The sequence below is a fragment of the Oryzias melastigma genome, linkage group LG14, assembly GCF_002922805.2.
Source record: "Oryzias melastigma strain HK-1 linkage group LG14, ASM292280v2, whole genome shotgun sequence".
Lineage (NCBI taxonomy): Eukaryota > Metazoa > Chordata > Actinopteri > Beloniformes > Adrianichthyidae > Oryzias > Oryzias melastigma.
In genome coordinates this window covers 11986344-12014040 of record NC_050525.1, presented here as the reverse complement: position 1 = coordinate 12014040, position 27697 = coordinate 11986344, and the positions used below count along the sequence as shown (strand labels likewise).

At 37.2% G+C, this 27697-nt stretch overlaps 1 protein-coding gene across 6 annotated transcripts in view; it reads left to right on the top strand.

Moving 5' to 3' along the window:
- Positions 1 to 27145, top strand: part of LOC112138865 (glutamate receptor 3) — a 73818-nt gene extending 46673 nt beyond the window's left edge. The window contains exons 8-16 of one of the 6 annotated variants that reach the window (XR_002917860.2): positions 63 to 167; positions 1971 to 2078; positions 3674 to 3880; positions 5229 to 5602; positions 8280 to 8478; positions 15242 to 15489; positions 16183 to 16297; positions 21175 to 21289; positions 23755 to 23892. Coding sequence is in view for 3 of the 6 variants with exons in the window: in XM_024261539.2 (XP_024117307.1) it covers positions 63 to 167; positions 1971 to 2078; positions 3674 to 3880; positions 5229 to 5602; positions 8280 to 8478; positions 15242 to 15489; positions 16183 to 16297; positions 23755 to 24000 (1602 nt within the window). In the remaining 3 variants the exon portion in view is untranslated. Of the gene's footprint in view, positions 1 to 62; positions 168 to 1970; positions 2079 to 3673; positions 3881 to 5228; positions 5603 to 8279; positions 8479 to 15241; positions 15490 to 16181; positions 16298 to 21174; positions 22561 to 23754; positions 24004 to 25965 lie in introns of those variants that run through there. The other 5 variants (XM_024261539.2, XM_024261530.2, XR_004949004.1 and 2 more) reach the window with 5 other exon arrangements.
- Positions 27146 to 27697: the final 552 nt, after the last annotated feature.

Sequence of the window (27697 nt, the reverse complement as noted above, 5' to 3'; positions counted from 1 at the left end):
AAGCATTTATTGGTCATGTGCCGATGCCTGACACACACGTTATTCTTCTCTGTGCACGGCAGGTCCAAGTACAAGGTATGACAGGGAACATCCAGTTTGACACATTTGGGAGACGTGCTAATTACAGCATTGATGTGTATGAAATGAAACCTGCAGGTCCCAGGAGGGTAAGTGAGCGCTCAGCCTTGAGAACATCTGTCATAATTTAATTATTGTCCTTAGCAGGTCTTGCCTATGATATTAATATCTTTATTTTTTTAAAGCCCCAATTACGTAAAGACCGGCAAGTTTTACCTTTAAATTAAGAGGCTGCACGTATATGAAAATTAAAATATACCTAGAATGATGGGATTTCCTTTGTCATCTTGAACTTATAATCTCTAAATTATAATTAATATAAATAAAAGTTTACAAATCAGAGCTTAAGAATGGCATTTTATACTTGTGAAAAGCTAATCTGGGTGAAAATTCAATTTTTTCTGTTTTTTTTTTTTTCTCAGAAACTAGCATTTTAAGAGCTAAAATCCGACCTGTACTTTAGTTTTTTATTTACAGCAAGCCTCAAAAGAGCTGAACACAGTAAATTAATATGTCAGCCTAAAGGTGAGATCTTTACTATTTAGAGAATTATATATATTATTATTTGTGGTAAATTATACAAGCATACTATTGTACAACTGCTCAGCTTGCAAAGTAACAAACAAATGTAGGGATGATGTGATTTATCCTTTTAACTTGAATGATCTCATGTCTGCATCCGACCATCTGGGGTCAAACTTTATAATAACTTTTAACTCACTGTGCACCAAAACCCCACAGTGCTTTCTTTTGGGAGGAATTTCAGATCATTTGGGTCCTTTTAGGGGTTTCTGCGGGTTACTAGTTCCTGGTTACCTGAAAAAAATTAACTTTCTTCCTTTCGTGGGATAGCTCACACATTGTTCATGGCAGCTCAGCTTTTGTTGCCCCGAGGAGGGTTTTCTGAAGACAACGTAGTCCACTTTGGCAGAACACTTTACCCCAACCTGCCCACAATATATGATAAAAAAGGATAAAACATGGGGTACATGGACAGAATGCACCATGTATTATTCACCATAAATTAGTTACAGCCACCCCACCCACACACCCAGCAGAATACAGACACACTAGCCCTTATGAAATAAATAGAAGGTGCTGCTTTTATTTTGAAACCCCTGACTTACAAGCATGTGTATTTAGCTAGTAAAGTTAGGGCACAGCCTGCTAACAGTCACTTTGTGAATGTTAATTGGACTATGACATGCCAAAGCATCTCTAGGTTTGAAAAAAATCCACTGCTGTCAGTGAGATTTTTATAATGGTGGGCGCCAAAGGCAAACCAAAACATGTGCGTGCTTCAAACGTGACCCCGGCTGCAGAAACGGCGCCACCCTAAAGTTCTCACAGAAGCTGACACCCAAGCGGCCCCATAACGTCCGCGCGGCTCAGCTCATACATCAGCAGCCCACATGTCCAACCTCAGTGTGAGACAATCTGCGGCGGCAACAGGAGGAGCGCTGAGTTAAAGCAACCAGAAATAGGAGAATTCTTCTTCTTGGCTGAAAAAATTAGAGCCAGGAATAAACATAATGCAGCAACTGGAATCCTCTCAGGGTAAGCTGTCACAGGCCAGTTTTTTTTCTCTCTTTGTATTAATAAATCAGTAAAAATGGCTAGATAAGGCCCACGTACTGGTATTAAATGTATTCCATGGTACCTGTTGTTATGTAACAGGAGATTTGTAGAACCAGGAATAGATTACTCCTACTCTGCTGAAGCGTGGTCCAGGTGAAGCGAGAGGTACCACTACACACTTTTTTATTAAATCACACATCAGGCAAAGTCAAAGTGTCTCCATTTGAGCAGATGGAGCCGGCCAACTCGCACACTCTTCTGTCAAATGCTTTTCTACTTCCTGTAATAACTCTGAGTCTCTGTGTTGTTTTCAGATCGGCTACTGGAATGAGTACGAAAAATTTGTATATATAATGGATCAGCAGGTCACCAACGAGTCCTCTTCTGTGGAAAACCGAACAATTGTGGTCACTACTATTATGGTACACTCTCAAGCAAGTTTTAAGTGTTTCACCTTAAGATTTCTGCCACTCAAGGTCAAGGTGTCCATTGTTGCAATCTGTCCTGGGAGGGTAGAATTATTTTACTTTTCGGTTGCTTTCCATCCACTCACTACATGTTGAAACAGTCGATTCACAGAGAGTGTTTCAACTGTATCCGTGTGGGTGCCAAAGCATTTTGGTTTTTTTATATCACAGAGGGCTGTCGTAGTAGTGACATCACAATAACGGCTTTGGTAAAGTTAGCTGTAGAGATAAACGTGGTTTTCACGTTGAGTGCGTACGTAAGTAACAAAATCTTTCCCTATCATGAAGTAATCTGTCAGTGACTGTCAAATGAAATGATCTGCAAACACCAGGTGGAGGTTTAGCCAGTTTGCTGACACAGATAGACGAGGCTGGAGAGTAGAGATCATCGGCCTTTCTTAAATGTAAAATAAGGTGCGCCTTATCTTACATTTAAAACCATGGCTCTGTGTTCCTTCTGGCTTTGCTTATTATGGCTTCATCTTAGGCAAATTCAGAATGAAAAAGTCATACATTCTCATTTCAGTGTCTGGACACTCACTGCCATCACCACCAGGCTGGAGAGAAGACATAGAGAGGGAAATTAAAGGCATCTTTTTTGTTGTTGTTTTTTGGTACTTTTAATTTTTCACTGAAAGCAATAATTATTTTAGCCACCTCTCAGTCATTTCATTGACTTTATTTTCACCATTAAGAGGTGTCTCATTGATTGAGAGACGCCCCTTTCATTTTGTCTTGAGTAACAACCGTACATGACTGCTGAGCGGAGGAGACATTAAAGGTGATGGATGCGACTGGTGTCGCTCGACAATACGAATCTCCTCTGAAGATGCGAAAACCATTGAAACTTAAGCAAAAACAAGCTCTGGAAAACATGTACGCCGAACGACAAAGTGAAACCCCCATTATTCAAAATCTCAAGGCGACATTGATTCATGTTTAGTGACTAACATGTTTTACATTGTGGAGAAACGTCATGATGTTTCCTTAGAAGTCAGGCTGGTGATGAGTATTGATCGCACATAATCAAAGGAAAAAAGCAGATTATTTTGTTATTTTTGAAATGCAAAAAAAAATAAAAACCCTCTTTTGAATGGCTTTAATCTCTGCTGTCACTGATGTTTACTTGATGAACTTTTTTTTTTACTGTATGAACTGGAAAAGTGCTCCATTTGACTTTTCCTGCCCCCCCTGCGCCACAATGATGCAAAGTACATGTAACCCCCTGCTTACTTCCCATTTCAAAGGATTTAGATTCTGTCCGTAGATAGCATGAGGAAGCTCGACGGCCTGCTTTGCTTACTTTACATGTCGAAGGCTTTGCTGCTTCTTCAGTTTTCCCCCCTGTCTGTCAAATTTCCCAATAATGCGGCTTTAGTTTGTCTTCTCATATGTCCCACATCTACTTTTTTTGGCTTTCGAGTTGGGGGGGTGGGAGCATCCCTGCATGTGTGCATGTCACATTATCCATGTGACCTGTGTGACGTCTGTCCTCTGTGGATGTGCTCTTTCTTGTTTGCTATAAACTCAAAATTCTGTCTAATTAACAGGAAGCTCCGTATGTGATGTACAAGAAAAACTTTATGCAGATGGAGGGGAATGACAGATATGAAGGCTACTGTGTCGATTTAGCTTCTGAAATTGCAAAGCATGTGGGGATAAAATATAAGCTGTCCATAGTGCCGGATGGGAAATACGGCGCCAGAGATCCAGAAACTAAGACCTGGAACGGGATGGTGGGTGAACTGGTTTATGGGGTGAGTACCAGCAAGAGCTTTTAAACTATTAATTGTACAGTTATTAAAGCTAGGGTCACAAATACAACTGCCACTGCGTAATGGGGGCATCGACAGAATTTTCAGAATTTCCATATTTTTTTTTTTTTACTGTTTGGCGTGGTCATGAACTGGATGGCCACAGGACGGTGCTAACCGGATTGCCCTCTGTTAGCAGCTCTGATTGGACGATGTGTAAATGTCTCCGGACACCTGTAGTCCATATTGTCCATATTGTATTTAGGTCGGGACGCGTGGCATTTTGGGATATGTGACCGTAGTCTTAAGAGAACATAAAACGTCTTTATCTATGTCTGTTCAGAATCAAATGAAACACTTGCTTGATCATTATTATTTTTCTTAAATGTCAGTGACTGTACATCGTGTTTCTTTATATGGTGCTTCTAAAATGTTTGTTGAAGTCTTAACTATATCTGATTGAAAACAGTTTTTTAACAGTTTAATCCACTTTGCAGGTCTTATCAAGCTTGATTTTGGTAACTGATACTAAAGCTGGCTCTAACAAGAGGTCATGCAACTTTTATGAGATCTCAGCTGCTGAATGAGTAATGGGAAAAATAACTCGTAGCAGGAAAAAAAAAAATCAGCATGCACACTGCGCATCACTGCAGAATTCCGGATCGGAGACCTGTAGTTACCCACTGTAACAGATCTCAGATAGAAACCTCATTTCTTCCGAGCTTTAAAGCCCAGTTGAAGAGTAAATGAGGATAACGGAGTATTAATAGGCTGCTGTAGAATGAAGCCCGAGTATTTGCAGACGCATGTCAGTGCAGTCTGACGCCAAGTGTTCCTTTGTTGGACACTGCAGAGGATCTCGTCGAGGTGAATTTCAAAAGGCTGATTCAAATTTCATGAACTGCTTGCATAATCCCCTCCATTTTCATCTTGCAACACTGGGCGACTCATTAGGGAGACAAAGATTTCAGCCAATCCAAATACAAAGTGACTCATTTCTAAATGCCACATTTGCTCGGTAACTTCATGTAGGTTCATTATTTATTTTAAGCCACAATGTTGCATTCCAAAATGTGCGGTCTAGTGCAAAAGTTGGTAATTAGTGTTTAATGTTTAATGTAAAAACATAAAAAAGATCAGCTGATTATCGTAAAGCGAATTGTATAAGAAAAAAGAGTGAAAACTGTGAAAAATATATAAGTGGTAGCAACATTTTTCCAAATGTGTTACTGTTTGTTTAACAAATGTTTGTAAGTCTGAATTTTTTGGATTTATCGTCATTGGATTTCAAACTTTGCCTGGTTTGTCTTTCAAAACTAACTCCGCCCTGTGCCTGTTCCCATTTTCACAGAGAGCTGACATAGCTGTGGCTCCGCTAACCATAACATTGGTACGAGAAGAGGTGATAGACTTCTCCAAACCCTTCATGAGCTTGGGCATCTCCATTATGATAAAGAAACCTCAGAAGTCCAAACCAGGGGTGTTTTCGTTCCTGGACCCGCTGGCCTATGAGATTTGGATGTGTATAGTTTTTGCCTATATCGGTGTGAGCGTGGTACTCTTCCTGGTGAGCCGTTTCAGCCCGTATGAGTGGCATCTGGACGAGAACGATGAGGCCAAAGACCCTCAGAGCCCCCCTGACCCTCCAAACGACTTTGGGATTTTTAATAGCCTGTGGTTCTCCCTGGGTGCCTTCATGCAGCAAGGATGCGATATTTCACCAAGGTTGGTTGTTGTGTTCATTCTCCACCACCTGTCAGAAGTCCTTGTCATCTCTCTGCATTTTATAGTCCCATAAACGCATTTCCATCATGCAATGGTGAATATAGGTTATTTTGAGCTTTTCTCCTGCCCACCCGGCTTCATGCTCCACTTCGCTGCACTTCCTTCCCTTTCTCCGTTCTCTCGATTATTTTGAAGCGGCATGCTGGCAGTGATCCCGTGCATCCACAAAATAACGTATATCCACCATGCTGAGAGCTGTAAAATGCACTGGGGTCAGCACATTTCATAGCATCTTAAATTCCTCATAACTCTTGGAGGGCTACCGTGTTTTTGCTGCATGTCCCATTTTACGGTCATCTGCTGGCACATTGAATGCATTTTGCCTGGAAAACTATCATCATGTAACATCATTATGCATTTGAAAAAAAAAAAAAAACATGCCACATTTCATCCATTCATCAATCCGTCCATTGGTCTTTTTGCTAGAATGCTTTGTTATGTCGTCTTTTGATTTAGATCTGCAGGATCTGTTTGATATTTTCTTGTAATCTCAAATTATTTAGTCAGTTTGGCAATTTATTATTGCTTTCTTTCTAAAAAAAAAAATCACATTAAGTGACAAAGCATTTCTAAAAGAAGGAGATGAGTGTTTGGAAATGTGAGGATTTTAATCATCAATGAAATACATGAACGCATTTGTTAAACTCGAAATATAATCAGAAAATACAAATGACACTGAGATTTTTCACAATTTCTTCATTCATTTAAAGCCGTTTTTAAATGTTCCCCAGGAAATTGGTTTGTGGTTCAATTCCTGGTCCCTGTAGTCTGCATGTGTCCCCGTTTGAGGCCTTTAACTCCACATTGCTCCAGATGTCCACTCATCACAGGCTTTTTGTAGTGAAAGTGAAAAAACAATCTAAATATTGGCAATTGCTGGTATAAAAAAATATTATATTTTGACTCATGTTTATCATTGTTGGACATACTTTAGGTCAAGTTAGAATAAGTCATGATTTTAGATAATAAATGTTGAAAAAGCTGTTTTTTCAAACATTTTCAGGATTTCAAACTCTGGCGGGTCTGGATGTAAACAGTTCTCTAACAAGTGTCATGGCATTCCATGGCATTTAGTTTGAGTGCTATTGATAAATTTAATTTAAGAGTAATGAAAAATGCAATACAATTGAGCACAAAGGTAAGTATGGTGGCCCAGAAGGGCAAATCAACAAATCACTTGTTGCGAAAATATGTTAAACATTACTACGACAATTAAAAAATCAAAACAAATATTAAAAAAAATATATCATTTTCTAGGTTAAAATACAGTTCCAGAACCCAAAATGTAAGAAAAAATTCTGAAAATAACAGAAGTGAAAAATGTACAAAAGTAATTTCAAGAAATCAAAATGAAATGTTAAAAAATGAAACAAAATAAGAAACCAGAAAAGGTAAGTATTATGGGACATCACTGACTGGATGATGATATTTTAGTTTTCCAGAATAACATACAGAAGTTTTGCCCAAACTTTTGTGAAGAGTTGATTGAGCAATCACCAAATTTTTGCTGTGCTTGTGGCCAAAAGCTGTAGGAAATATCTTCTGTCGGAAGATACCAAATGAAAATGTGAGCAAACCTCATCATCCAAATAAAGAAGCCATGCGACATCCCATAATACCCATCTATTTCAGTTTCTTATTTTGTTTCTTTTATCAACATTTCATTTAAATTTCTGGAAATTACTTTCCAAATTCTTATTTTGTTTCATTTTTCTGGAATTGTGTTTCACTTTTTCTGAATTTAATTTGGGTTTCTGAAATTATTTTTGAAATCTTAAAAGGTAATGTTGCTTTTTTATCATTTGTTTTGCTTTCTTTTTCGTTGTTGTGATCTGTATTAGTTTTTTGAGTCGAGTGATTTGTTGGTGTGATTTGTACTTCAGGGCCACCGTAGGTAAGAGCGGAAGTGAGGTTAGAGAAGAACAGGAAGTTTCATTAAGTCACCATGTAAAATGCTATGAGATGATGTACAAACTTGAATGTTTAATTTCTGCACCACATTTAAACATGTGAAGTTAAAATATGACTTTGTTAAAAGTTTGCCCAACAATGCAGTATATTGTGAGAATTTAAACAGATTCCAGCCAATTGAAAGTTCATTTTAATTCAAAATTGTTTTTTTAATTCCATTCAAAAATCTCTTTCTCTTAAAAAAAAACTATAAAAAACGCTGTAAAGTATTTTTTACAACAGAGAACCAAAAAAAAAAAATAAATTTTAAACCAAATATTTATAGATTCATCAAAAATATTCCACTTATCATTTTAAAGAAAACAAACTAGGAAAGATGTGTTGAGTTTTTCATTTGCGGACTGCTTCTTTCAGTCTTTCCCATAACGGTTCTGCTCAGTTTCTTCAGAAACTAAATATGGACACAGCTATATTACGTTAATGAGGCTTTAGCATTCATTTCAGCAAACTAATCATCTATATAGACGGATAAATTAAGCTAATGAAACTTCTGTTAATTTATTGTGAGAGGACAGATCAACAGGAACACTCGGATCATTTTCCTGTTCGTTGGTTTATGTGCTGAGTGGAACAAATGTCCCAAAGAATAAAACTAAGCAGCCAGGAAGCTCTCATGTCACCGTCTACTCTTCATCACCCACCCCAGGTCTCTGTCGGGTCGTATCGTTGGGGGCGTGTGGTGGTTCTTCACCCTCATCATCATCTCTTCCTACACGGCAAACCTGGCTGCCTTCCTCACCGTGGAGAGGATGGTGTCCCCCATAGAGAGTGCTGAGGATCTGGCCAAGCAGACCGAGATCGCTTATGGCACGCTAGACTCAGGCTCCACCAAGGAGTTCTTTAGGGTGAGTGTCTGCGCCAGCCGTCAACTCGTCCCATAATGAGTCCTGTCCGGACTCTGTCAGAGATCAGCAAGTCTCTGGAGCTTTTAAATTTATTAACTGCAAACTGACGGAGCGATCAATAAGCAAAGCCTGGATCTGGATGTTTCTGTTTTTTCTGATGCAGCACTTCTAAAACCACCAAAGTTGAGCAGCAGATTTTATTAGCTTAATTCACTTCCCTCTAAATTAAAGACGCACTTTGTTTGGAATGATGGAATTGAGTTAAAATTAAATGGCTAATCAGCTGAAAGATGTAGCAAGCATCTTTCTGGATCAAAGATTTAAATATGTCATTATGTGCTTCTAAAATTTTAGTCCTTTTGCAACTAAAACATTTCATTTATGGTTCCATCAGAAGTATCATCTATCAATCCTTATGTTTTCCCACATAGCAAACTGGGACATGAATCTACTTTGATTAGCACATGATCTGGATATTTATGAAGACAATTATGAAAGTTATGTAAAATTATGCTCATTTACTGTTCTGCTTTTCAATCTAAAATGAGATATGTCTTTTGCCAATTTTCTATCCTCCTTTCACAAATCTGCAGCCTCATAAATGAAGCCCGACATCTCCAAAATAGAAATTCACATCCAGTGTCCTGCTTTGAGCTGCTCCTATTTTTAGAGCGAGTCATTCTCTTGGTGTGAATGCTCGGTCTGAGCCTGAAAACACCAGATAAACACAAAACCTTCCTCTCCGTCGGTCCTCTTTCTGGCTCTGCGTTTGTCCACCAGCAGCTGTGGGAGAAAAATCTTACAATCCCATCTTAATTTTAGGAACAGCAAACGCGGAGCAGGTCTCATTTGGTTTTATGATGTGCTGCCGGGAGGAGAGAGGGCTTTTCGTGTTAAGACGCAGCCAGCTCGAGCATATCAAAATCAAAGCATGCATGCATGAAGGAGACAAGGGAGACCACGTTTCATAAAGAAATGTCCCTAATCTTGTTTAACCGGCTTACAACAGAAACGACAGGCAGAGATGTGACCAAGTGTTTTGTGATTTTAATGTTATAACAACATATTTAAGCAGAGCGAGCTGCCGTGTTAGAGCAGAATGATAAATCCTGACATGATCTGACAGGCTGAGCAAAATTTATTGACACTAAAATGAAATATGAATATGATGTTCACATTTTTATAAAAAAACCTGTTGTGCCTTGTGTGCGGTATGCTAGAAACTGTATGTAAAACCAGTCTTTTTATTGAGACACGTAAATGTGGTGTTTTTTATAACTGCAAGGCAAATGTATTTAAGTCACACTGTGAGACAAACTGCAAACTGAAATTGAAACTCACATTGGACAAACTAATGCTTGCTTGGACTGTTTCATCGCCGGTGACGCTTAAACACAAAATCTTTAACAAACTGTAACTTTTCAACCGTTAACATGATCAATGCAACTCCAGCAGATTTAGAAGGAATTACGTTGATCATGTTAACGGTTAAAAAGATACAGTAAATCAAAGAACATAAACACTGGAACACCAGTAATAAAGGTTAAAGACTAAATAGGTCTTTATAGAAATATGACTTAAAATTAGGAATTCTTATGTGTATATAAAAAGATTTTCCCACTAATAAACAAAAATGACCACATGAATAGCTTGATGCAAACAAAACAAACAGACATGATTAAAAGTACGGAGCACTGGACATGACATTGAAAAAAACAAAAAAAATGCTAATTTGTTCCCACAAAATGCAAATGTGTGTGCAAGAAATGCAAATTTGTGAGCACAAAGTGCTAATTTGTAGGCTCAAAGTGCTAATGTGTGAGCACAAAACTCAAATTTGTGAGCACAAATGCTAATTTGAGAACACAAATGCTAATTTCCGAGCACAAAATGGTAAGTTGTGAGCACAAATGCTAATTTCCGAGCACAAAATGCTCATTTCTGAGCACAAAATGCTCATTTTTTAGCACAAAATGCTAAATTGTGTGTGCATAATGCTTGTTTGTACACATGGAATGCTAATTTGTGTGCACATATGCTAATTCAGTTGCACAAAATGGTAATTTATGGGCTACAAAAGGCTAATATTTTGTCATGAAATCTAAATTTGTGGCAGCTATTATATAGTATATACATTATATGGTTTGTTCAACTAATATTAATATTTGTATTTATTGAAAGTCATGTTCAGGGGTGTACAGGGACACAACTCAGCACACTTTCTGTTAAACAGGAAGCAAATTTTACTTTCAAAATAAAACACAAGCTTTGATGAAACACTGCTCTTTAAGATTTGACCAAGAATTCAATCATTTTATAAACAAATCAAAGAATATATATCCAGTCTTGTTTCAATTATACAATCAATATTTTATCAGTGGCGATAAACCAACATGCAGGCTATGAGAATAATATTCTGAAAATATTTTATTCCACTGATTTAAACAAAGCTATTAAGTGCTTTCTTTCCCAAACTGTTTCTGCAGTTAACATAAACTCGATCTGTTGGCAAAGACATCATTTTAATTGGTCGTGATTCATACAACAACCACACAGGAGTCAGTTACATAACTCATCAATTAAAAGGAAAGAGTAAAGTTTGGGGCATAACTGAAGACAGATGGGAATGGTTTTAATTAGGCCTCTACTTTGAGTCTTAATTTATTAGTTTGTTTGCATCAACATTCAGCAAGTGAGTTATAATTTCTAATTAACTCTGCATGTTGCTCAACATTGCTTGCAGATAAATATTAAACTTCAAAGGGAGGGTTTGGTTTGCAGTCTGTGCTTTGGGGGAGCAAGCCTGACAGACATCCACTAAGTCGTGAATCAGTCTCACTTCTTTCTGCTGCTGACTGACAAACTGATGGCTGCATAGAGAACCAGTTCATTTCCAGAGCGGTTGGTCTTCAAAACAAACCCACCAGTCTCACTTGTTGGAAAATCTTTTTTTCTGTGGATTAAGCAACAGAAAGATACACTGACCAGTTTCCTTTTGAGAAGCTTTTTGTTGATGTTGGGTGGTGGTGTTGGTCTGGCAGCATCAGGAGTCTCACAGATTGGAGCAGAAATGACCAGCCTGCTCCTGACAAGCCTGCGTCTCTATGTAACCCAGAAAAGAAAGGCTTGTTTTCACACCATGACCGGGCCCTGTCATCAGCCATTATTGTCATGTGAGGTGTGTTTACATGAACACTCCACTGAACTGAAATCGTGCATATGTCAAGAATGATTCACTTACAAGCCTGAGCTCACAATCCATTACATCTCTGATGAATTATTTATGCTGCTGTATACGTTGCCGGGCCTGGCGTGGTCTCGCAGCTCGTTTGTTTTCATTTGTTTTTGCTGACAACATGATATGCCGTACAGCATAAAGAAAAGAAACAGGAAGAAGTCCACATCCGAATGCTTAGCTCAATTTATCACAGTGCACATTTTGGATTATGTCCCCATTGTGCAACAAAAATTGTCCTGAGCAGTTATGATGGAGTCTCTGGTCCTTTTTTGCAGTTTTTGCAGAACTGGAAGCAACCACTTGTTCTAATGCAATTTTTGCAACATATCAGGAAAAAAAATAGTTTGGATTTTGCTGACATATAAGAAGGTGATATCTTTTTTTGTGTGTGTGCTGGTCCTCTTTCTTGCTCAGTTCCAAGAACAGAAGGTCACATTAGCCCAGTTTCATGCGGCCTCCGTCATTTTCTCCTCTATTGTAGACAGCTGTGTACTTGTGCTCCCCTGTGACCGGCAGTGAGCCTCTGCTGGCCATTTTTAGCAGTGTCAGAGCGGGGCTGTGCTGTGCTCGTCTGCTCCAGCTCCATCTGGCAGCTGACTCGGCCACAGAGGTAAAGCCGTCAGTAAGGAGGTCAAACGTGTTAAAGACAGTGGCCTCGGAAAGCACTTCTCTACCCTGTCTGTCACACAACAAGAGCTGCATTTTAAGCGACAGCATCCCGTATGGAAACTGACAGTGACTTTTTTGTGATAGGACAATATGGTTTCAGCCCAGAGGCTTTTGCATTTGCATTAACTTCTAAGATTTATGGCAGATTAGACAAATTAAGTCCCCAAAGAGTGTAACTTCCCCAGAGCAGGTAAAGCATCCCTGTTATTCATGCAGTTTCTTTTAGTGGTTTGGTTTGACTTTTAACTTTACAGAACCATCAAACACCTTTTTTTGCTCTGATTTTCTTTCTCTTTGTGTATTCCAAAGCTTTCTCTACTCTGCATCCCGCTGCACTCCATGTCCTCCCAGCCGAATAAAACGGCATGAATATTTAGAAATTTTAGGAATCAGACACTTGAGTTTAGCAGGACAAGCCCACAATAAAAAAATGAACCATTGGACCAAGGGGATGAGGCTCCAGAGCCACATGTGGCTCTTTAACCCCGCCATTATGGAGGGGTAAAACAAAAAAATAAAAAATAAAAAAGTTTCTAAATGTTTAAAAGTAACTTATAGTAAGAAGTGATAAAGTAGTAGAGTAAACATTTACAAACAAGTTGAAGGACAGTGTGTATCACAAGTTGAACTACAACATCCTGTCCTGTACTACCAAAAATCAATGAACGTCAATAAGCACAACCACTATTAAGGCGCATGGGATTATTAAGTGAATTTTAATTTTTTTTAAACATTAAGGAATTTTAAGTGCGTTAAAAAAAATAGGCCAGGGCTCACTTAATTAGCTAATATTTTATTTTGGTTTGTTAGACTTACAATTCTGGCAGAGATGCACCAACAACAGTGAAATTAACTATTTTTACTTAATTTCTGCCGACATTACACTTGCTTCTACTCCTTTTGCTGTGTTGAGATGATCATATGTGGCAGGGAGTTTTTTATTTTCAAGGAACTTCTGTCAAAAGTAAAAAAAGGCTGTTTTCTTTTATAGTTTGTGCTTTATTCATGTAAAATGAAGAACAGTTCATTTATACTTATCAAAAATAGTAGCAGTTGCATAAACACAAATCAGTGTCTTATTTTTTTAAAGGGTGAAGGAAGACTTTGTGGCTCCTACTTGATTTTAGAGTTGAAAGTTCCAGACCCGTGCATTGGACCAATTAAAAAAAGTTCTGTAATTTAAGACATTAAAACATTTCGTTTTCATCAACTCAAATTCTTAATTTGATAAACAACTAATAATTTTAAATGTAAAAAATTGTTTAACTTTTTAAAATTAATCAATTGTTTTGCTTTTTACAGTGAAAGCTCTCATATAGAACATTTTCCAGCTGACATTTCTATACTAAAAAACAAGTGGGTGTCTTTTTTCAATCTATATTAATATAAAGAAAACTACTAAATTATTTCTATTTACTGAAAATATTTGACAAAAACCACTTTGCATCAGAATTAGACCAGAAAACTGAGAAATAATAAGAGGAACATGAAAAAATATTAAGTTAAAAATGACCTTGAATATTAGATTCCACTGATCTGTTGTTTTAACAGAAATATGTGTTTTTGTTCCACATATCATATTAAATATGCGACCATTACATACCAATAAAGTGCTCATATTTTGATTTTTAGTGACACAAAATAATTCCATATTCTCCAACCAAAGTGTTGCAATAATTTGTATACAAACAAGCTGTGTGACAAATGTAGATATTTATTAGCATGCTGGAGGCATCGGACTCAACAGAGCTATTATAGCATGTAATGACTGGAACCAGGTGTGACCTGCTGGTAGGAGCATGAACTGAGGATGAAAAGGTCACGTCTGCCCAGCAATATTGATACTCGCTTTACTTCTGCTGAGCTGCCAGATTGTCTGACTTCAGGCGGCTGGCAAAAAGCCCACTCTACCTCAACTGAGCTGTTTGTGTATGAAAGTGGGGGCTCCATGCTGAATCACAGGAGGAGGGAAAACTGTCAGTGTGTCGTTAAATAGTGCAGAAATGTTTGAGGTGAGGTGTTTAATGATCCCAAACACCTTCTGCGAGGCTCCTCCCCTGACATCAGTGGGTCCGTGACAAGCAGCAACAGACGCGACAGAGCCTCAGGGTTTATGGGAAACATAAATGAGGGGCCGCAATTCTGCTGCGTGAATGATCAAAAGCAGGAATGAGTAAAAGTTTGGGCGATAATCAAAGTACTGTGAGATCTGAGGAGGGAAGGTCAGGATTTTCTCAGTTTTTAATGAATTTTCTTTTACTTTTTAGATGATTGTCACCAAACTTCAAAGTTCTGACCTGCATGTCGCCTGATCATGTTTGTTTAATTTGTGCCAGCTTTAGTTCTTGTAGCAGCTTTTATATCAACATAACTTTTCAAGTATAGTAAAAATATGTATAGTTTTTCTTGAAACATAATTTTTACTGACGAGCCCCAGAATTTAAGCTCCCATCAAAAAATTTTCAAAAGCTTTAAAGTCCCACTCAGATCGAATTTTAATTATGATTATTCTGTTTTTAGCAAATTAAAAAACAAAAAAACTGTTGACATAGTTCCTGCAGAGCGACAGTAGTCCATTATTCAATTCAATTCAATTGTATTTATATAGCCCAAAATCACAAAAGAATTTGCCTCATTGGGCTTCAAAATATGAACAATTTGAATAAAGAAATTCTCAGGAATGCAATCTTGAGCTTAATTTTCTTTGTTTATGTCCTTAAACATCAGAAAAAACACAATAAAAACACTAAAATACAATTTTCATCAAAATGGATCTTTAATATAAATATGTGAGAAAAAGCAGTTCTGATATAAGTCATGACTAAAGCGTTTCTGTCTTCTCTCTCTGCTCCACAGCGCTCCAAAATAGCAGTTTATGAGAAAATGTGGTCCTACATGAAATCCGCTGAACCCTCAGTGTTTGTCAAGACCACACCAGATGGGGTTTCCCGGGTACGAAAGTCAAAGGGCAAGTTTGCCTTTCTCCTGGAATCCACCATGAACGAGTACATAGAGCAGCGGAAGCCGTGTGACACCATGAAAGTGGGCGGCAACCTGGACTCGAAGGGCTATGGCGTGGCCACGCCCAAAGGCTCCGCATTAGGGTGGGTGGGATAATATAACAATCTCCATGTTGTTATAGTATTCCACCCTCCCTGATGTTTCCTTTTGTCATTTTCTTTTTTTTTCTTTAATTCAATTTTTTGTTTCCCAAGAGGGAGAAAAGTTGTGTTTGAATCGACTCATTCTTGTTTGTGTTGTGCGTGCTGATCTGTTTGTGTGGTTCTCTCTGAAGGTCACTGGTATTTGTCTCATACTCAGGATGTCCGTTTGAATGTGGATGTGGACTGTCACCCTCTCCAGCCTTGTTTGTTTCGTTTGTCCCCCCTCCTCTCCTCCTGGTCTCTGTTGTGCCTCTCTGCATTACTGCTTATTTCAATTATTCTTGAATTAATTTGCTAGTTCAGATGCTGCTCTGTCAGTTGTGATGAATGTCAAGCTGCATGCCGGTTTGTTCTTATTTCCCATTTAAAGATGACAGAATGTCCCCATCCCGCACACTTCAGTTATGAGCAACCCTCCATGCCACCTCTCGAATACTTAATGGTTTTTTGTTTTGTTTTGTTTTTTGCTGTAAATTTGCTTCTTGCCTTTCCACTCCAGTGAAATTTTTTGTACCAATTTGTCCCTCCCGTGCTCCCCTAATGATATTTATGACCTATTTCTTACTAATATTCCATATTAGATTTCTCACGGACCTGTTCATTTTCTTACAAGTTATGTTTTATCGTTTCAAGAAATGCTGTTAACCTGGCAGTGTTAAAACTGAATGAGCAAGGCCTCTTGGACAAATTGAAAAACAAATGGTGGTACGACAAGGGAGAGTGCGGCAGCGGGGGAGGTGACTCTAAGGTCAGCCTCGATGTCACCAAAGTCGGGTATCTTAGATCAGAGTAATCGGCAAGGCTGTTGTCACTGTGGAGCCTGAGGCTGACGGCCCCAACAAGCTACTGATGCACCCGTATGTTTAGCCACTACGTTTACAATGTGATCAACTGGGAACCCTTTACTAGGCTAATAGAGGAGATAAACCATTTCAGACCAACTTAAATTCTTTCATCTAGATGTAGGAAATTGTGTGAGAATAGATGTTTGGCTTGTGGCTATGAAAGACAGGAACTTTTCAACACTGTTTGTTTTGTACCCACAGACCAAAAGTGAACTATTTTAGTTAAATAATATCAACTCTAGTCGTGAGTGAGACAGGGCAGGCACAGGGAACAGCGTTGTCTTGAGGGGACTAAGCATCGCAGGCAAACGTGAGAACTCTAATGACAGAGTGACCTTTTCTGGGCCAATTTTTTTATCCTTTGATTTGTTTATTTGTTTATTTATTTTTTTGTCTCACTGAAATCTACTGATAAAAACCTTTGCTTGGTCTCGATTTGAGGCCAGCCAAAGATTCTCCCACCCCCACCGAGGCTAAGAAACAACCAGAAGCTCCATTTCCACCAGAGGGTCTGATTTGGATCTTGTCTTTTTGGGCAGAATTTTTATTAAGTGTATAACTTTTGAATTTGATTCAAAACAGCTGCTGGAAGAGGACACATTCGGATGTGTTTTTTTTAATTTTTATAGTTATATATAACATGAATGTGTTTGAACCTGCAGAACTGTTAAAGCTTTTCAGGTAAGCAGCTTTAAATAATGTGTTTTTTTAGGTTAAATGAGAGGATAAATGTAAAATCTGTCTTGCTGAACAGCCTTTATGTTGCAGCACGATCTGAACCCTGCAAAGCAGCAGGGACACGTGTCTGATCAAGATATCTCTTTGTCCCTTCCGACCTCCTGCCGCAGACAGCGGGGTGTAGAAACAGTGGATCCATGTCAGACTCTGCTCTCCAGCTCGCTTCATGTTCAAAGAGTTGCAGTGTTTTTATAGGTTGGAGACCAGGTCAGATCTGCTGGTCTCTCATTTTTGGGTGGACAGAGCACGGATGCTACCAAAGGGGTAGCATGAAAATGTATTTTTTCTTCGTGCTGCTGGTTTGCCTTCATCCATTTTAGGCTTGGTTAGAGAGAAGCGAGCGCCTCGAAGCAACATCTTCATGTCTGACTGCCACATTTCTCTGTCCTTATTTCTCTGTCAGAAAGACTCGTGCGGGTAATCCAACAATGAGATGCAAATATGTTGTATGTAACGACCACTGGGGAAATCTGGCTTTCAGAGGAAAAACATACAGACGCATAAACACCACAAATTAGTCATTTCTGTTTTCATTTCACTCTGGAACATTTAAGAAATGCAGCTTCACATTCAGTTTTTTACAAAGCCATATGATTTGGCTATTTGGTGTATTTTTTTCATGTTCTTTATGTTTTTTAACACAACTTTTGCACTCTCTTCTTTCACAGGCATCCTGAAAGGTAAAGTTATGACAGAAAATACAAATATTGACTCCAGTTCAGCAAATTCTACAATAACTGCAGTTGTAATTTCCAAAAAGAGGACAAAAACTCACCTAACAATGGATTTTTGGTCTGATTCTATGTGCACAGTGCTGTTTGCAGAAGCAGTTCCTATGGGTATTAATAATAATTACTTAAGCATGAACAAAAATGACTACAAATTGAACAATATAAGTAATTTTAAGGCTGGATTAGTGCAGGTGGTGTGGATAATTTACAAAAAAAATGGAACAAAACTCAAATTGAATCTTTTAACTGCTGGATTTATTCCTAGTTATAAAAAAAAATGTTTTTAAGTAGATTCTACATTTAGGTCAGGGGTCCCTAAACTTTTTAATGTGAGGTCCACTTAACTGTTTTCTTCTCTGATGTGGGGCCGAGTTGGCCAACAGCAAAAGTGTAACAATCAAAGCCTAAAAAAAAAAAATACTAAAACATTTTAAAAATGAAACCAATAAATAGTCTGTCCTCTCCTATCATAGCTCAGACTGCAGAAAAGTGGAATAAAGTCATGCTTTTTGTGGGTCTCAGTCGGCCAGAGAGAGAAAAAAAAATGATGCGTCTCTGAAAGTGTTTGGGGGAGGGGCCAAATGCGGAGGCGGGCCAAAGCTTGGGGACCCCTGGTTTAGGTCATTTTGGAGCCAAAGCAGTTTGTCGCATGTTTGCAACAACAGGCATTACAGGGTTTAACAAGTTCTTCATCATTTTTTATAGATGTGAGGTAAAGAAAAATATAAATTAAAAAAAAAGGCTTGTTTAAAGATATACTAATAATTTCTTTAAAATGACAAGAGGGGAAAATGAAATCATGACAGAAATCCTGTGTTGCCTTATTGCTGCAGCACAATGTTCTGTTTCAGAGCTGACAAAACAACTGTTTTTGAATCACCTCACAGAACCTCAGACCCCTTCCACCTTTTGCACCGTGGCTTTAATTCCAGGGTTTGTTGCAGATTTGTTTTCCAATCGATAGAAATAGAAGTGAGCTGGGGGTCAGATAAATCATCCAATTTCTCCAAGGTTCTCACTTGCTGCTGTGAAATTGCTTCTCCTTCAGATTTTAGAGCAGATTGTAGTGTTTCTCTTTCTGACAGTTGAGTGCAGGTGGAGGTATTCTGGAAAACTTCTCACAAATCAAAATGACTTTGCCGAGTTCAGGAGGAACCGTTTTCTGGCCATTTTTCTTTCTGTTATCTCCACTTGACCTGACAGCCGTTCCTCCTCTGACTTCTCTGTAGGTCAGAATAAATGATGATAAATCACTCCACGGATTTTTGAGAGAAGGTACCTGAAATTGGTCTCTTCTGCAGAAACAGTTGCTGCACATTTCAGTGCTTTTATTAAATACAAATGCTTTCATGAAATCTATAAAAAACGAATAATGTCAAAAGGAGGAAAACTATCTCAGCAGAAAATGTCCTTAAAGTGAGGATCACTTGTTTTGTTAGTGATACCAAGAAATATTTAACTGAGAAAATTAGAATAGCTAATAGTTCTAATAATAATTTGCTGAAAAAATTAGCATTTGGAAGACATGCTCACTACTTTTTTTTTAAACGCCAAATATGACATTATCAATTAAAATTCTATAAATATGAACGTTTTACAAAAATTATTTATAAACCTACTGAGTTCTGATGATGAAAACTTGGAAGGTTAATAAAAATTATAAAAAATATAATAAAATTGTTATCACTGCAATGCATTGTGATATATATTAGTCAATCTAGTGACCATCGATGCACACTAGTTTTTCGCAGAGGCTTTTGGGAAATTTCTAGGGAACTGATTTTAGAATTCTAGCTTCGAACAATTTAGAAAAAAACATAAAATGCACTATAAAGTGCACAAGGAAGTGAGTAGTGAAGAAATTTGTACACAAACTTTGAGTATTTTTAAAGAACTCCAGTCTAAAATGAGGTAATAATAGGAGATACAATTAAAGCATAATCAAGTGCAGGATGGAATTACAGTTATTTTATGTTCAAATGATAGTTTAAACCCAAAAATTATGCATAAACAAAGATGAATTAAATACCAATAAGAAAACTGATTTTCTTCCTTTTTTAGCTTCAAACTTTTCTATTTTTAAAGGTCAAAAATCAATTTACAGAATCCTTTCGTGTCACTTTTCTTCCAATCGTTAACTTTAATTTTACATGATTTGATTATCCTAATTCCCTAAACTGTTTGAGTTTTACAGTGCTCTACTGTTTTTACTCAGTTTGCATTTGGATTTTGTTTTACATTTGTGTTCAATTTTGTTTCATATTTCAGAGAGTAGCAATATTTTGCTTTTTTCTGTTGTGAATTGAGGAGATTGCATATTCTCTGTTATTTCAGCTTGAATTGGGGTCATGCTATTGTCAATCAGCAAGACATGGAGAAAGTCTGCAAGCTGCATGGCTTTAACAACAAAATCCGGAGGAAAATTCCACTTTTTTTCTTTTAAAATTTGTATTAAATTGTTGCGGTGTATTAAGAAAAAAATGTTTTTTTTTTCCAATCTGGAATTAAAAACCTCTAATAGGACATCTCAGTTTTATTTTGTATTGAGCAAGGACAAAAAGCTTGTTTTTGTCCTCTTTTTGCTAAAATTGAAACAAAACTTTACCTTTCATGGTACCCAAAGATCACAGCATCATCTACATATTTTTTAAATCTAAAGTTAAACTTATTGAACATACAACTCGGTGGTGAATACAATATATTTGACGATGTTAGATTACATCCACTAATCGTTTCTAAAAGGAAACAAGCCTGGAAATCTAGCAGTCAATTCAACTGAGCGTAATGTGTTGCTAAAACAGCCCCCCTTAAATACAGCAGCTACAAGCTAAATTTCCTCCATCTTTTCTGGCTGCTTCATTGCAGCAAAAGCTAAAAAAAAAGCTGATCTCGATGGTATTTGGAGCTTTTTCAAGCAGCTCTCTTCTGCTCTGTGTTTGAAGGGGAAACCTGTGATGAAAGTATGAAGCTGCTGTGTTTGTCTGTTAGTCAGGAAAGGGTTCCTATTAGATCCACTTTGCTAAACATCAAAATGTACAAAAAAAAGAAGAAGTATGATCATTCTTTACCAGCTAACAGAAGCTGCTTTGAGAAATTCTTTTTGTGATCAGTGTGTGCCGATTACTCAAAGCGATATAGGTGGGGTCCGGCATGTTAGGACAGGTCTGGATGTTGAAAGTTTTTACTGCCTGCTTTCTGTGACATGTTGGCCTGGACCCTGCTCTATCGCTTTGTACTGTATAAAGTAGTTTAAAGTTGAATAACATAAAATAACATAATACAATGTTATTTATGTTATTTCCCACGTGAAGAACTCCTGTAAACCTTGCAGTATTGAAACTCAGTGAACAAGGCATCTTAGACAAGCTGAAAAACAAATGGTGGTACGATAAGGGTGAATGTGGAACCAAGGACTCTGGAAGTAAGGTCAGTCGCTGCAGGTCTTTTTATACTGATGGCTAAACTGCATTTTGACTTAACTGTTCATATGCAAACATCTGAAGCATACATTTCTCTTAGAAATAATAAGCATGAATTTTTTTATTTTTTTTTTTTGTCTTCAGATCAACACAAGTGCAGTAGTTCCGCCACACAGTTTACTATTTCAAACATGACTCATTGCATAAACTCATCACCACTGAATGCAGACAACTGCAGCATGATGACACACACTTTACATTCATGCCATACAGTTTTGAACCGAATTGAAACCATTATACTGCTAATTTTCGTCCAAACCTTTATTGAAATTTAGTTTATCGTCGGTCTTATTCATTTGTGTCTGTACCTGTTGTGCAAAAAAAAGTTGAAAAATTCAAACCATATTTCCAATAGAAAACAGCACTTTTCTCAAAACTGGAGTTTCTGTTTCAAGAAATATAATACTATTGCGGCAGCATCTTATATGAACCAGATTTAGAAAAGGTTCTTTATCAATAACATTAACAATGATTTGCTAACATATTTGACTGTAGGAGTCATGCATGAGTTTATCATCAGGGTCCAGATCATGATTTTAAAGACAAAGTAGAAAACCATACATCAGCATTGAAATATTGTATACTTAATTTAACTACTGTATTTTTAACAACTTTTTTGAGCAGCTGTGAAATTGTTACATATAACGGCTAAATTCTTATTTTGAAATACCTAAAACGTCCCTGAAGCCTATGTTTGAGTCTGGATGATAATTCTCCCCAATAGTTTAATTTTGATAAACATTTATTATTTTGCAGTACTTCACAAGATGTAAGGAACAGGTTGTGTGTTTTTATGTTTCCAAACTATGTTGGCATTTACAAAAATGTTACTACTTTACGCTCTGAAAAAACGTTTCCTTTTAGGTGTTTTGTAGTTAATTGTTTTTAACTCTTTGCAGTGTTATGTCTTTAAAAATACAAGAAAAACAACTTGATTTGATGAAAAAAAATAGGTATTTCTTTTACATTATTTACATTTATGGGTGACAAAAAAACAAGTAAAGAAAATGTATCTTCAACAAATAATCTAAACCTAAAATGTTTCAATCTAGTTTGATTTAATAGGCATTAATTCATTCATATATTTAATTCTATTTTATGCATTTATGCAGATGAATGTGTTTTAACAAAGTTCTGTATGTGTGGGCCTGTGCTCGTGGTGACGTTTAGTCTGCAAATGACGCTCCTGACAGATGAATAAAGTTATTTGAATTTGAATTCTTTGCAAAGAGGAAGAAAATCTTGAAACCTAAAACTATTCACATCATCATCGCCCCAAAAAACAACCTCAAGATTTTACCCCCAAAATATATGTAACAATTTATTTGATCAAATTTGTTGCAAAATCTGGGGTAAAATACTTTACCTAAACTTGACAGCTAAAAAAATACTCAGTTTGAGTCAACATTAGGTAAATATTAGATCACTTTTTGGTGAAAATGATCTAAACAAAACAATATTTTTTTTATACAGGATACCCTAAAAATAACCTATTACAGTCAATTATTAATAAATAAATACATACAATGTACAGAATGTTATCTAACAATTACCTTTTCAAAAAGAGTTATATTTCAATATATAAAAAGAGGACTTCATGTTTTTTTTTAATTACTGCCTAAATAAAGGTTAAAACTGCACATTCTCTCCCACAAACTGTTTTTCTTGTCGTTGTGAAGAAAGGCTGTGAAAAATGCAGCTGTTTGACTTTAAAAAGACTTTTTATTTTCAGTTGTTGCCTGGTTCAAATGTTTATATTGCTGTGTGCTGTTTTTCAAGGAAAATATGTTTTGGATTTTTTAATAATCTTAAATCTCTTCAACAAACTGACTTTGAAATACCATTTGAGTGCTCAGATAGAATTTAGAAATAGGGGAAAAGAACACATAAAATGACAGTAAAAGTAACATAAATAAGTAAATGCAAATGGTAAAACTCACATAAATGAATTTCAATACGACTGTTTGGCTTTGAATGGCAGCAAAATGGTTCAGTTCCTCGTTCACAGCTTTGATTGTTTAGATGAAATGTTTGGAGGGAGAAGTTGAGCAGCTATGCTAGACAAATGAGGATTTAATCTGTAGACCTGTACGACCACGACCACCTTCCTCTTTTTGTGACCTCGTAAAGAGGCCAGAGAGCAGGATAGACAGTAAGTCTCTCTACATTCACCTTCTCAGATCGTAGATTACAAAGGTTTGGAGAGGAGAAATCAGACACTTTTCATCCTAAATAAACTGTTTTCTCGCTTTAAGCCTAAATTTAGCAGCTGTAGGTTCTAGACGCAGTCAGCTACCTCCATGTTTCCTCATAGCTCAGCAGGATGTGAATGTAGGGTTTGTGTTTTGTAATGTAATGTTTGTCTTATTGTGTCATTTCAAAACTCTTAACAGTGGTCTTTAACCCCCCCAGGACAAGACAAGTGCACTAAGCCTGAGCAACGTGGCAGGAGTCTTCTATATTCTGGTTGGAGGCCTTGGCTTGGCTATGACTGTGGCTTTGATAGAATTCTGTTATAAGTCACGGCAAGAAACTAAAAGACTCAAGCTGGCAAAGAATGCCCAAAACTTTAAGCCAGCCCCTCCTGCAAACGCCCAGAATTTTGCCACGTACCGTGAAGGCTACAATGTGTACGGGACAGAGAGTGTTAAGATCTAAAAGGTACAGCACATATTCTGTTGTGTTTGCTGCATGCCAGAGTTAATTGGGTTCATCATCCTGACATGATGCTTCGATAAGCAGCACAAACGCTCCTCTGGCTCTTAAAGCAATAAAACTATCTGTGGGTGTAATTGAAATTGACCTGATAATAGGATAATCTTTAATGTAAATCAAGCTCAAGAAATAGGGGTTTAATGTGAAGACCTGCACAACTACAACCCTCCATGTAGGTGGGAGGAACGTTTGGGCATGACTCAGCACTTGTTACTATAAAGCTGACAAATGAGGTACCCGTGAGGATTGTTAGGACCAAACATGAAAAACAAAAACCTGTTTATTGAGCTCGTGTAAACAGGTTTATGTGTGACAAGGAACTCAGAAGTTTATGTCCAGGTTAGGTTATAGTAGAAACTCCCTTTTCATTGAGGCTGAGTCCAGAGAGGGATCAGGGTCTGCAACCTGCGGGTCCTCCTTTCCCCTCAATGTGGCTCTGTGGTTAAAGAGAAAGGCTGAATCCAAATTCTCACACTACCCCTCAGGCTCCCCCCTGCCTCTACATTTAGCCCTCCAAATGGAGAATTATGGAAAAAAATTGTCTTCCAAATTGAATGTTACTGCCACTCGATTACATCATCAGTGGTTGCCAGTCAGCCACATTAGCTGCTAGCTGCTAACGTAGCAGACCAACCCGCTAGAGCTCAGAAATACATAAAAAATACATGAGAACATTGGTTTTATAATGTTCAAAAGGCCATGCTAAAACAAAAAGTAATTACTTACATTTAAATGTAAATTTCTGTACATCAGAGCACACCCATGTGAAGAAATGTGCTTGTCCCCCGCGGCACAGCATGATATGGTTCACCCTCTGCATCTCTGCATCCCTCCACAGCGAGGGTCACTCCTTAAAAAATATTTTTTCTTCTTCTTCAACTAATTTCCAGCTGGATGTGCACTGGTAAAAAAAAAAAAAAATCAGAATTGACCAAATAATAGTTTTTTTTATTTTAAAAAGCAACAAATTTTTAAAGTAAAAAAGAAACTAAAGTAACTTAAACTTTATTGAACTCATATACAAACATCTGAAGGACAGAACATATAACAAGTCAAACAAAAAATATCGACACATTTTTCTGTACCATGTATCACAGAAAATCAATTGGAGGTCACTAAGCAAAACCAGAATAAATGTTGCACCAGATTATAAAGCAGATATTTTATTTTTAAACAAATTAAAAGATTTTTAGTGCACCATATGGTTTGAAAAATATGGTAAGAGTCACATAATTAGCTCAGATTCAATTTTAATATGTTAGATTAGCAAATTAAATTTCAGGCTGAAATACATCACAAACAGCAAAATAAACATGTTTTTTTTATAACTGCTGACATTACACTACGCAACTATATTTTCAGCAAGGTGTCTTTTATTTTGAAAGGAAGTCATGAACCTCTTTCAAAACTTAGAAACTATTTCGTATTTTGAGAAAATGCTATTTTCTCTTTGTGTATATGTTTTATTTGTGCCAAAAACAATAGTTATTTTATAATGATCATAAAAGTGATAAAAAAGAAAAGAAGTTAAAGGAAGACTGTGCCTCCTACTGGGTTGCGGTCAGTGAGAAATCGACTCAAATTGCTCTCTCTTTAAGTGTTGAAGGTTGCAGAAACACTCCTTGGTAGGTTGGTTCTGGAGGCTGCTATGTGCATCATGTGAAAAAACTGTATCCAGTCAGAACTTCCAGTGTCCAAATGTTCCTCCCACACTCGTGAGTAATCAGAGACCTGAGGCTGGGCTGAGGGGTGGGCGTTCACATACAAAGAGAGGTAACAGGAAGTGCTTTCTCTAAGCTTATCAAATGATTTTTTTATTTTATTTATTTTTTTTAAGTTTCCCAGCTGTTATCACTCACTCAAAATCTAAAAGCCCACTGCTTTTTTCCCATGTTTTTGTCTTTGCAGATGTGGCACATGAATCCCCCTGGTGGATGAAACAACACTCAGTGTGACCCCAAAATCCCTCCATGGACGCCATCAGGGAGGAGGGCGCCCTGTCCTCAGCTCAAGCCTACAAGTCAACAAGTGCTCATTGTGGGTTTCAGACCTGTCACACTAACAGAGGACAAAGACACAGCAGGACGCCTGAAAGGATTTGCCTCTTGTAGTGCCTTACGGAGCATTTCATGGCAATGCAATTAAGACTAAAGTCACTTGAAAACAACAAGAAAAAAAAGACAGAAAGAATTGAGATGAACTGATGGAATGGCTGTTTTATATTTCTAAAGGAAGAAAAAAAAAGCCATGGTTTTCATGACGAAGTCATACGAGTCGTTTAAATACATATTTTTGTGGTGAGACTTGGAGCTGGATAAATGTTATATTAAGTCAAGTAAATTTCTTGTTTTATTCTAAGGTTTTTTTTCTGGATATTTAGGACAAGCCTCAGTCTGTAAGGTTAAACTGTGTTGAAAAAAACTCCCAAAATGCAACACTCATGATCATCCACTGCTTTTTAATAACACGGTTTATTCCAACTGCCACCATTTCAATAGTTTTGGAGAAAAAAAGGCCCACTTTGTATCATTTAGTCCCCAAAAGGCCCCTTTTCATATAATAGATGGTTCCAATGTTTAAGCCGAGCTCATGGTTTCTACTCTTCACTTCTACTGTGTTCTGATTTGCGTGCTGTTCTGCAGCTATGATTCTTTTCTTGGTGACACTTCATAGCTTCTTGGGTTGTGATAAGCTTTCTTTGCCTATGCATTTTAACTGAAGAGGAGCTGTACAGTGAGGAAGACGGCAGCAAACTCAACACCTGTCTGCAAAAGGGAACTCTTCTTTCCACCACACGGAGGACAAAGCCAAACGCTGACGACCACGCGAGCCTACATTCGTTTAGTCAAACGGACTTCCATCCCACTCCTGCCACCAACATAAAGTGCATGTGAATTTGGTGACCATTAAATGAGTTGCAACTCCAAATGGATCCTGGTTTGATTGACTTACACTGACGAGTTTTGGGTCCGGTTTGTCTTTGTAACGACTCCTTAACCAGGTTGCATGTGTGGAATCAAGAAACCTTCTGGAGAGGTCATGTACAAAGTTTTATTACATTTCCTTAATAAAAAGCAAGTTTATAAAACTTTTGGCTGTTTATTCATATACAAAACTTTTTTAAGGAACCAAAAAAAGGAAACACTTATTTCAATGTTTCTCCAAGTCAATCAAAGCACATGCAACTATTAATTTTTTAATTAAATAATTTTAAGAGAATATAAAGAAATTAAATAATATTTCATTCATTCAGGTCAGGGGTCTGCAACCAGACCCCTCCATTGTGAGTCTGGTTAAAGAAAAAATATACATTTTTTATTTGAAAAAGTAACATATTTTTGGACAAGGTTTTATTAAGCAGAAAAAAAAGTAATAAAAGTCACTTTTTTCAACCCCTTCACGAACAGTTGAAGGACAGTATATCACTCCACCAGGATCCTGACTACAGTACCCATAATGCTCCAACAATTCATCAAGCTGTTTGGCTTCATAGTTTGCCAAAACTGAAACATTTGGACAGATATTTGAGTGCCGTTTACCACAGAAAGTCAATTTAGTCATTACAAGAATTTAAGGTGCACTTTCTATTTTTTAGTTAAAAAAATCAAGGATATTAATTATGAAAATCATATGGGAAATT